General features: G+C 34.0%; 1 protein-coding gene across 1 annotated transcript in view; it reads left to right on the top strand.

The window, feature by feature from the left end:
• Positions 1 to 12,676, top strand: part of Dhc36C (Dynein heavy chain at 36C) — a 1,350,914-nt gene that overhangs the window by 68,601 nt on the left and 1,269,637 nt on the right. The window contains 1 exon segment of the mRNA XM_090395101.1: positions 890 to 1,153. Within this exon segment, the coding sequence (XP_090251227.1) occupies positions 890 to 1,153 (264 nt within the window).

The raw sequence follows: 12,676 nt of genomic DNA, 5'->3' as shown, positions 1-12,676 counted from the left end.
TGGTAGACTTTGTGTTTCCTAGGAGGGACCTCTCGCAATGGGTCTTTTGACTCCTGGAGGCCTGAATAATAATAATAATAATAATAATAATAATAATAATAATAATTCATTCTTATAGTCTATAAATCGTTAAATATTTTCAATAGTACAAAACAATTTTTACAGAACATCTGCTAGTAAAAGTCAAATACAAAACTTGATCATTGAATTGAAACTTTTCATGCTGCTGACTTATTCTGTTATATAGGTGTTATTTTAATTTCCTGAAGAATGCAATCTACAGGTCATCAGATTTTGGCATATTAGTAAGTATATTCTTGTAATATGCTGAAATAACCTGTTATTTTAGCATATTACATGTTATATAAATATAATTAATTAAAATATAATTAATCTTTTAATCAATTAATAATGTTAGTAGTCAACAATATGTTAACAAATACTTCTTTCTTCTCTACTTGCTTATCATCCATCCTAATGTAAATATTAGATTGAATTACCTTTCATCTATGGAATTACTTTACAAAAAAAGTAATTCCACACATGTACACAAGCCAATTAGTTTCATTTTCTTAAAACCTTTTTCAGGCATCAGTTTGATTAAAGTCAGTGCAGGAACAAGTATGTACCATTACAGCTAGAATTCTCCATCCTTAACCAGATATTGGTTTGCAATGTGTAGAATCACCTTTATTTTGCTGAATTATGGATATAAACTGCTGATTCTCTTTTAGCTTTATTTATGATTAATTGACCAATTGATTACTGAAAGAAGAAGAAACTTAGCTTTTTATTAATTAGATACTTTAGGAACAATGTAAATTATATTCAGGAATTACAAATAATAACCAATTATGTTCATCATCATTATTATTACTCAATTTTTCAGGTAAAAAATCAAGTTGAAAACTTTAAGGAGTATTTGACACTTGTCCAGACATTATGTAATCCGGGATTGCGAGATAGACATTGGGAGCAGATCTCAGAAATCATAGGATTTCCTCTTAAACCTGATGAGTCTACAACATTAGGAAAATTGATTGATTTAAATTTGGAAGAATTTGTTGGACAGTTTGAAACAATTAGTGAAGCAGCAAGTAAAGAACATAACTTGGAGAAAGCATTGGAGAAAATGATCCAGGAGTGGGATCAGGTAGGTGACAAATTTAGTTTTATTTTCTCTGATTGTGCTTGAACTTTTGTTGAGGATGGAGAAAGGAGCTGGGATGGAGATATTATGGGTATTATTATTAACATAATAATAACCATAATAATTGCAGGAAAAGGGGTGATATGATTGAGACATTCAAATTACTGCAGGGTTTCTATAAGATTATTTCAGAAGATATTTTTGAGAATACGACTGGTGGTGGGAGGACTAGGGGCCATACATGGAATCTGGATACACTTTGTGGACACCTGGACACACTTTGTGTGCACGTGTGGACACAGTCCACACGTGCACACAAAGTGATCATTGAATTGTAAATTAACTCATGCACAATTTCTGCACTCTGGACACTTTCAGGCATTACATTCCACTCACCAACCTCTCTCAGTGAAAAGAACTCTTTAACTCCTCACTTCCTTGCTCACAGCCTTTTTATATAGCTTCCAGGGATGGTGCCCCCCCTTATACTTCATGATAAATCTCTTTTACATTAATTCAACAGTTGTTTTTAAATAGTGCAGACTCAACGTCAAGGCTCAATATCACTTCCATGTTATTGGGCTCTTCACGCATTCGGAAATGGATCATGATTCCACTTGGTCATCATGCTTAAAAATTAATGATTGAATCTCCAGTACTTTGAATTTATATAAGAATTTAAAAAACAGTTGAAATCCAGACATCTGATCACTCCAAGATTATATGGCATTCCTAAAATTCATAAGACTGACATCCCTCTATGGCCAATAGTTGATGGCAGAAGCTCTCCAACATATCTTCTCTCTAAACACTTATCTAACCTCTTGAAGCCTCATATCTGACGTAGAGATTCCTACTTGATGCATTTTGTAGATAAACTTTCAAACTTTCAAATTTCTGCATCAGATATATTAGCTAATTTAGATATAGTGTTGGATTCTGATTATGTAGATATTAGAGTAATTATTATTTGCTTCAGAATCCAACATGATCTTCCATCACAAAAGCTACATTTGTAAATATTATTTAATGTAAATAACTTAAATTATAATTTGATATCACGTAATTACCTTAATTATATCTAATATTTAATTGTTTAATCAAAGATATGTGTTAATAGTAATAAGATTCAGTATATATTATTAGTAAGCTATTTTATTTATTGTTATGTCAATATTATTAAGAACTTGTATTTGTAATTTAACTACGCATTTATTGAAATGCAAATATTCTATTTATTCTTGTTTGTGAAAGTTTAACGTTATGTAATAACTGAATGTAGCAGTATAACCTTATGTAACGTTAGCGAAAATGTTTACGTTTATTTGTTGTCATGGAAACGTGTGAAATAAACGAGCGCGAGTGGAACAGAGCGAGGGCTGGAAAAAGAATAATAAAAAAATATAAGAGGTAACAAGAGAGAGAGTTGGGACGGAAACTTGGAAGTGAAAGGAAGCAAGGGCATAAACTAGAGAAGTAGAAGTAAATGAAAGGTTCTTAAGGGCAGGAATTATGAGGATAATTTTTATAAGTGAGCAAGGACGAAGTGAATTTTATAGTTAGCTGAAGGTGAAGCCAGCAGTAATAATAAAAGGGAAATTGATGCTGTAATCGGATAATATAAAAAGCTGGACGTTCAAGGAAGAATTCTGAATAAACCCAGTTGGTCTAGAATTGCGGCTTATTTCCGATTTGCCCTAAGGAGAACCGCACAGTGTTTTAATTAGTTTATGAGTGGTAACAAGGATAGTTGAAGTACCCTGCAGTCGATGTCTGGATTTCTGAAGCGCGATTGATAGTGTTTTAATTATAACTGTGGATAAATCTTGTAGATGTGTTCTTAAGTGAAATAAAAATAATTTAAAAGTTTGCTCACAACGTATTTGATGTACTAGGAACTATTTCCGGTAAGGACTATCTTAGTGTATTATTTCAATGCTTGAAGAATTGAGTGTTAATTACGCTATGCTTAACCTAACCTCAACTGTGGAAACTCTTTGTGATTGAGAGTTGAAGTTAAGAATTGTTAGAGAGATATTTTGAACTATTAGTGCCTGCGATATTTTGAACTTATAGCATGACTGAGAAGTGTGTGAAAACTGATTAGATAGGAAGTTCTATTATATTTATATATGTGTAGGAACTTTGTAACTCAGAAGCTGAGAAAGTGTATGTGAAGGCTTGGAAGGTTGAACTAATGTGATTGACTTGGTTTAATGTTTGACTTGTTTTTATTGTTTAAATTAGAAGTAGAATTTATGTATGTGTTATATAGCTTATATTAAATGTTTGTTTTTGTTAATCAAAAGTTGTATTTTGCCTGAATCTCTTTAACTGCACCATTCATAAAATATTCGAACCAAAGTGGGTAAATTAAGTAAGTCAAATATACTCGGCCAGTATATATATTAAGGAGAAATAGTTGAGGGTTGATTTTTCTTCAATTCTTGAACTAATTCAGATATAGAGTGGCGCAGTCTTTAAATATAAATTTTCTCTATTTTGAATTAGAAACCAACTAGCAACTATTTTTAAGGTTAAGAACATCGTAGTAAATAACATGTCGGATCCAAGGTAGATTAAGACGAAGTAGGATCCAACAAAGTTTTGTTATTTACCAACATCTCATTGAGGAATCTATAGATATATTTAAAAACTTATTCCTCTGGACATCACACATCTCTTCCAGTATCATCTAAAATCCTCATTCTTCACATGGAAAGGAAAATTTTACAATCAAATATATGGCTTTGCAGTGGACTCACCTCTGTTGCCTCCGCTTCAACTTATACATGGCAAAATTTGAAGAATCAGCTTTAGCTGCATTAAAACCATATGAATGGTGGAGATATGTGGATGACATCTTTATCATTTGGAAACATACCCACAGAGACCTAGAAGAATGTGTATATTTTCTGAATAATTGACATCAGAAGTAGAAAAGAATGAAAAATTACCATTCCTGGACATCTTTTATTATTATTATTATTACGGGCAACTCTAAGGAGTCCATAGACTCATCGAGGGAGGCCCTAACATCATGTCAAGAACAAGTGTTCGACATTCACACAGTATCTATCATACCTCGCCTTGAACTTATTTACAGTTATGGCACCCACAACAGACTCTGGCAGCTTATTCCACTCATTCACCACTCTCCAAGTAAAAAACCTAGTTCTAACACCCTTGATAACCACACTCTTGCCCAGATTCCATGTATGGCCCCTAGTCCTCCCACCACCAGTCCTATTATCAAAAATATCTTCTGTAATAATCTTATAGAAACCCTGCAGTAATTTGAATGTCTCAATCATATCACCCCTTTTCCACCTATCAACCAATTTCTGCAACCCACAAATCTTCAACCTGTTTTCATAAGGTTCATTCCATAGACCTGCTATCATCTTGGTCACTCGTCTCTGGATCCTCTCCACCTCATCAAGAAGAAACCCTGGTGCCAATATCTGGGCAGAGTAGTCAAGATGGGGTCTTATCAAGGCTCAATACAGAGGAACAATAACCTGTTTGTCTCTGCTTGTTAAAGTATTTTTCAGCAACCAAGTGATTTGATGAGCTAATTTAGGCACTTTTGCAATGTGCCCCCTAAACTTCAACTTCCTATCCACCAACACTCCCAAATCCCTGGCTCCGTCAGTCTACTGCAGTACAGATCCACCAATGTGATGTACTGCTGCTAATCTTTACCCAAAAATGCACAACCTTACACTTTGCCACATTAAATTGACATCCATAGCCCAGTCCTCCAAACTATCCAAATCATCCTGAAAAATTTTGACATCCTGTGCACTCACTATTGCTCTACCCAACTTTGTATCATCAGCAAACAAATGAACAGTTCCTCTCAGATCCTTTCCAGTATCATTAATGAACAAATTGAACAGTAGTGGTCCAGGAACAGAACCCTGTGGCACACCACTAGTCACAGGCCGTCTTTTGGACTCTACTCCTGAATAAACTACTCTCTGATATCTCTCCATCAACCACCTTCCTATCCATCTCACCAACCCTATATCCATCCTCATATGCTGCAGTTTACTGATTAGAATTCCATGTGGTATCCTGTCAAAGGCCTTAGCAAGGTCCAGTAGAATCACTGTAAACCCACTGTAAAATCTTCGTCCACAAAAATTGCTGGAGGATTATTATTAGAAGTCTATAGGAAAGAAACGCACACAGGTAGGTCCAACCAACCAACAGGCCCAACATTCCCAAATGTATATCTATCTATATCTTTCCACAAGACTTGTGGAAAGATATACATAGGTCAGACTGGTAGAAGTTTCGAAATCCACAACAGAGAACATATAGGTACCTACAAACAAGCTCATTCCATAACCCTCAACAGAAATTAGGTATAATTAAAACATGATGAAATCAAATAAAAACAAGAAGTTCCAGTCCTATTTAATCAGTTCCTTCAAAATGGATACTCATAAAAAGGTACTAAAGAAACTTTTATTTTTTTAATGAACCATCTTGCGAGAACCCAGAAATTAATTACAAAGACACAGTATCTGTTCCATATGTTAGCAATACATCAAGAAAAATGTTAAAAGCAGTCAACATCAGAACAGCCTTCAAACTAGTCAACAGCTTTCAATGCTTTCTATGCTCCCCTAAGACAAAGTTCCTTTCTATAAACATCTGGGTGTACAAGATTCCATGTACTTGTGGAAAGATATACATAGGTCAGACTGGGAGAAGTTTTGAAATCCACAACAGAGAACATATAGGTGACACTGAAAAGAAAAGGGAAGAAAAAAAGACTTGTAGTGCACATTCTTCAAGAACATCACATGGTAAATAGGCAAGCATACTTGAACAACCGTCAAAGTAATTCTCTTCTAAGAAGGATGTGAAGTATGCTTGCCTATTTACCGTGTGATGTTCTTGAAGGATGTGTTCGCCTATATGTTCTTTGTTGTGGATTTCAAAACTTCTCCTGGTCTAACCTATGTATATCATGATGGATCAAGGAATGATCCATCACAATTTCTGGAAGTCATTAATTAATATGTGTAACATTAAAGACTTCTCTTATGCCAGCAATCACAGACAGAGTTTACACAACAATCACGAGTATCATTAGGCATGTAACATGCCTAATGATACTCGTGATTATATCTATCATTCCAGTCCAAACTATCATCTTTATCATTGCTTATCCCAGATATCTCCTCAGTCTCAAGTACCCCGTCACATTCAAATCCATTCCATTTCTATGATGATCATCCCCATACACACATTCACTACTACTTCAAACTTGAATGGTGGAAACCCCTGATTCTCCATTCCTCTTACATTCTCATTTTCTTCTTCTCTCACACTACTCTTATTTCCATCACCTAGCACATCAATCTCGTCATTAGAAATAGGAAAAGAGTACTATTAAAGGAATCAAATATGATACAGGTGATTTGGAAATTGAAGACTAGGATATCTTCATACTTAAGACTGGAGTAATTACTATGAAAGACTGGAAAACATAACAAGCCATGACAGAATGGTAGCAGAAAATTTTTGAGAGGAATACAAACAAGAATACATATCAATATTAGAAAGATCCATCAAAAACTTGAAATGTGGAAAGGCAGCTAGAATAGATGATATTTGACTAGAAATACTCAAATATGAAGATATAAAAGTATTGCAGTGTCTACACTTTGTAATTCAGAGTGTCTGGTCAGAAGATTGAATTCCAGGTGATTGGAGTTGAGCTCTCATAGTTCCCATGCATAACAAAGGGAATAAAGCTGAATGTGAGATTTACAAATGGATTTTTCTGCTAAATATTTCAGATAACATCTATGCAAGAAGCATACTTGAAAAAGGTCTCAGAAAAAGTTAGAAGTGATACTTAGAAGTCCAACGGCATTAAGTCACATGATCTGGGCGGCCAATTCTGATTCACCAAAATGGGAAATTACACGACCAGGAAATGACTCATGCAGTAATTGAATTGTTTCTCAGGCTGTATGGCATGTGGCACCGTCTTGTTGAAACCACATGTTGTCCACATCCATATCTTGCAATTTAGGCACAAAAAACTGGATTATCATGTCGCGATAGCGAGCACCATTAACTGTTATTGCCTTACCAGCCGCATTTTTGAAGAAGAATGGACCGATGATGCCCCCAGCCCAAAATCCACACCAAACAGTGACACGTTGTGGATGCATTTGTTTCTCAACAATCACTCATGGATTTTCTAAACCCTAAATGCGACAATTTTGTCGATTAACGAAGCCATCAAGATGAAAATGAGCCTCATCGCTGAAGATGATTTTGTTTGAAAAATAAGCATCCGCTTGTTGTTGTTCCATAATCCATTCAGCGAACTCTCTTCGCTGTGTGTGTGGTCAGTAGGCTTCAGTTCTTGAGTCAGTTGAACTTTGTTAGCATAAAGATGCAAATCTTTCCTGAGAATACGCTGTAGAGAGCTTCTCGAAATGCCCAATTCAAGCCCACGGTGCCGAATTGATGTTCCTGGACTCTCAGCAACACTCTCATGAACTGCTTCGATGTTTTCTGTTGAACGACTTGTTGAAGATCGGCCAGAGTGTATAAGATCACTAACTGATCCGGTTTCCTTGAATATTTTAATTAATCTTTTCATAGTTGATGAAGTTAAATCACTGTTCCGATCATATTTTGTACGAAAATTGCGAACTGTAGCTGCCAAACCTTCATTCTTTTTAAAATATTGCTCATCAATGAAAATGTGTTGTTCTTTCGTGTAGCACTCCATTTTTAATAACCCTGAACTGTCAGCTGTCACGCTGTCTTTTTTTTCTCGTTGGCAACACTTTACCGCACAAATGCGCTAAATTTAAATCTTGCATGAATTTTGGGACACCCTGTACAAATATACAAGGACAAGCTGAGTTACATTACACACAGTAAGCTAGAGAAACGATGATTTGTTTCTCCAGCTTACTGTGTGTAAACTAGAGAAATATTGGGCATCTGGTTTATCTTAGTGAAAAAAAAAAATTAAAAAAAATTACAAATTAATTAATTATTTAGAAACTACATCAAAGCTAAATTATATTTAGGTAACACTGAAATAACAATCTAAAATAACAATTACAATTGTTCTTTTAGATTTAGGATTCTGGATTATCTACAGTCCTGTTTATAGTTCTTAGAGAGAAAGGTTGAATATGTGTCTTCCATATGCTTGGGATTTTTAGACCATCATTATTGTTCAGATTGGAGTGGTTGATAAGAATTTCACAGGCTTCCTTAAATTTGCGTTCATACCATGTTTCATACTATGTAACGTGTTCAGGGCATGATCCGAAATGCCAGCTTCACCATAGTTATTATATTTAGTATGTCGTTTATGTTCCTTTTGTCTGATAGGAATTATGTATCCTGTTTCCCCTATATATATATGGTATATTACAGGTGCAATAAATACAGTATATATCCCCAGGATGGGCCAGCAGAGGAGTGGGTCTTTGGATGAGTTTAGTAAACTTTTTAATTTTGCAGGAGGTTTAAAGGTGGCTTTGCGGTTGTATTTTTGTAGTATTCTGTTTATTTTATCTGATGTCCCTTTAATGTAAGGAATGGTTATAGTTTTATTGTAGTCTGGTTTATCTTTGTTTTTTATTGAGGTCTTGCAGAGAATTCTGTTAATAGTGTTTTGGCTGTAACCGTTTTTTAGAAAAGTATTGCTGATAACTTTAAATTCGTCTTTCAGAGCTTGTTCACTGGAGTAGATCTTCAAAGTACTGTTTTTTAGAGTATTAATGACACCTGGTTTTTGTGTTGGGTGGTGGTAGGAGTTTATGTGTATATATTGGCCAGTATGTATCGGCTTCTGGTACAAATTGAAGGAAAGACTGCCATAAGGAAGACGTGTGACTAGTGTATCTAGAAATGGAAGTGTGTTCTGTTTTTCAATTTCAATTGTGAACTGTATGCATTTGTGTTGTTTGTTTAGGTGGCTAAGGTAAGTGTCTAGTGTCTGGCAGCCATTGGACCAGATCACGAAAACATCGTCAACGTATCTAAGCCAGACTTTGGGTTTTAAAGGAGAGGAATCTTGAGCATGTTGCTCAAAATGTTCCATATAAAAGTTAGCAATGGGGGGGGGGAATAATGGCGAGCCCATGGCTGTGCCGTCTTTTTGTAAGTAGTAAGCATTTTGCCAAACAAAATAACCAGAACATAATACATGTGCTAAGAGCACCGTGATATCTGGAGGGAATTTGTTCTGTAAAAGAAGTATGGTTCATTGATTGAGACATTCGTAAAGACGGCAGGGACATCAAAACTGACTTAATAAATCATCTTTTTCTAATGTAATGTCTTTGATTATGTTTATGAAGTGTTGTGTATTTCTGATATAGGATGGGGAATGACCTACCAATTCATTGAGTGTTGTTGCTAATTTTGTGGTTAGGTGATAATTCGGGCTATTTATACCTTCGACTATTGGCTGGAGTGGTGTGTTTTGTTTGTAGACCATAAATTCTTGGGGAATGAACGTAGTACGGAAGTAGTTTTTTGACTGTGTCTTCCAGCCATGTAGTAATAGATTTAAGTAGTTTCTATGTTTTCTTTTTTATTGCACCTGTAATATTCATATATAGGGCAAACAGGATGCACAATTCCTATCAGACAAAAGGAACATAAACGACACATTAAATATAATAACTATGGTGAAGCTGGCCTTTCTGATCATGCCCTGAACACTTTACATGGAATTGACTGGAAAAGTACCAGTTGTTTACATCACACCAAAACATGGTATGAATGCAAATTTAAGGAAGCCTGTGAGATTCTTATCAACCATCCCAATCTGAACAGTGATGATGGTCTAAAAATCCCAAGTATATGGAAGACACATATTTAACCTTTCTTTCTAAGAGTTAACTATAAACAGGACTGTAGGTAATCCAGAATCCTAAATCTAAAAGAACAATTGTAATGCTAAAAACAGGATATCATTGTTACTGAAAGAAGACTATCTATAAGAAAGAATGTTTTTCTCATTCTCATGTTACCTAAATAGAATTTAGCTTTGATGTAGTTTCTAAATAATTAATTAATTTGCAATTTTTTATTTTTTTTTCACTAGAGATCTTTCCAGTAGAATAACCGGTGATCAAATCACTGTTTCTCTAGCTTACTGTGTGTAATGTAAGTCAGCTTGTCCTTGTATATTTGTATATACTCCAGATGATGATCTTAATATGAAGATCAAAACATTGGGATTTATTTATGCCACGGTTGTAAAGTCGATAATTTCTAAAATGAATGCTGATCACTGTGCAACACTAAAAGAAATAGTCTATATTTAAGCTGTAAATCAGTAGGCAGAGTTGAAGGAAATACAGGAAGATAGTTTGATGTAAAATGAGGGATAAGACAAAGATACACAGTATTTCTAATCTTATCGCATTATGGGAAAAATTGGCATTTAACCTGATATTAGAAATAGAGATATCAAACTTAGCTCTTTGCTTTATGTAGTTGATATTTTACTCCTAAAGAACAAGTCTCCAAATGTGCAAGTATATCATTCTCTACCTAAATTGAATTATAGCTGTAACAAATTCGGCATGAAAATAGGCAGGAACATAGAAATCTTTAGCTGCGTCAATGTAAAACCTATGGAACAAGTAAAATATTTCAGCAATTTAAGCACAGTTTTTAATGAAAATGTAAAATTAAATTTGGAAATAAGCAAAGATAGGTTTGAGAGAGCCAGTTGAATAAATTTATATGAAATAAGAGAGAAATTACTCAAAATACCAAAGTAGCAGTATTGTTGAATTCTGAATATATAGAGGTTGGAGTAATTATTATTTGCTTCAGAATCCAACATGATCTTCCATCACAAAGGCTAGACTTGTAAATATTATTTAATGTAAACAACTTATTTTACAAATTAATATTCATATAACTACCTTAATTTTGTCTAATATTTAATTATTTAATCAAGATATATGTATTAATAATAAAAAGACTGTATTAAATATTATTAAGCTATTTTAATTATTACTATGTTAATATTATAAGAATTTGTATTTGATAATTTAACTGCGCATTAATTGAAATGTAAACATTCTCTATTTATTCCTATTTGTAGAAATTTAACATTATGTAATAGGTCAATTTTATTATGTTTTGTTTTGTTGTCATGGAAACGTATGTTAGATAGCTTGCACGTTTTGGAACACCATGTGAGGAGAAGGTTTATTGAAAAGAGTTTTAGAAAGAAATCACGAGAATAATTTAGGCGGGAAGAACAGATATATAAGCGATGAATGCTGAAATTATTAATGAATTAAGGGGAGATTAGAGGAATTAAGAGAGAGAAAAAGGAGAGGATTGGCATTAGGTTGGAATCGGAGCTTTCGGCATTCGGGAATCACAGTGCGATAATAGCGAGTCGGCAAGTCACTCAAGCAGCTAATAAAGTCTACTAGTCGAGAGGCGGTTAGCTAATAAATTGTAGAATAACAATTATAGCTATGGAAGACAGCTGAGTGACTAGTAAATAGACTAGCGATATTTGAGTTGAGATTCAATTTCAGGGCCGACCTTTCAAGGACATACAGAACCTTGAAGCAAAGCACAGAGTTATTAGGGAACAGTAGAGGCTGTAAAGTTGAGGTTACCGTTAGCTGTGCTTAGAAATATATTGCCTAAAGAATTAAATGAATGCAGGAAGAATGAACAGCTGTGCATACGAAAACCTCAAGTTAAGGAATTATTGTGTATTGCCTTAATTCATAAGAGATCAGTAGTATTTCATGCAAGAATGTTTGTTTATGTGTTTAGTGACCGATGATTAATTCAGTTATTGCTTAGAAGAATTATTTTAATGAGTGCTGTATACTGTTTAAGTGTTTACAGTTATAAAAAGTGTTTACGTATAAGTAGATGAAGAAAAAAGATTATCGGTAAGATTATTTCAACCATTAATATTCCTATACAGAGAAGTGTGAGAGTTTCATCCTAGAATTTCCCTATACTAACAGTAACTATTGGTGAAAATTAGCTGAAGTGTAAATTTAAAAGTGTTTGTTTGTGAGGAAGTGTTACTGCAATTTTTGTCGTATTTGGAACTTAAAGAACTGTGAGAAGACTGTATTAGAGATAACAGATTTACCATTGTCTGAGTTTGTATGACAGTATTATCAGAAAGGCTGAAGTGTTTATAATAACTTATTTAGTATTTTGATCTTAAGTGTATAATTTGTGATTATAAAATTAAATGTTTGTTTTTGTTAATCTAAAGTTGTATTTTACCTGAATCTCTTTTACTGCACCATTCATAAAATATTCGAACCAAAGCAGGTAAATTAAGTAAGTCAAATATACTCGGCCAGTATATATTTTAAGGAGAAATAGTTGAGGGTTGATTTATCTTCAATTCTTGAACTAATTCAGATATAGAGTGGCTCAGTCTATAAATATAAATTTTCTCTATATTTGCATTAGAAATCAACTAGCAACTATTTTTAAGGTTAAGAACATCGTAAT

The sequence above is a fragment of the Typopeltis vanoorti genome, chromosome 7 (assembly GCF_054136105.1).
Source record: "Typopeltis vanoorti isolate ZY-2024b chromosome 7, IOZ_Tvanoo_1.0, whole genome shotgun sequence".
NCBI classification, from domain to species: Eukaryota; Metazoa; Arthropoda; class Arachnida; order Uropygi; family Thelyphonidae; genus Typopeltis; species Typopeltis vanoorti.
Note: the sequence above shows the minus strand (reverse complement) of the source record. Positions and strands in the feature narration are given on the sequence as shown.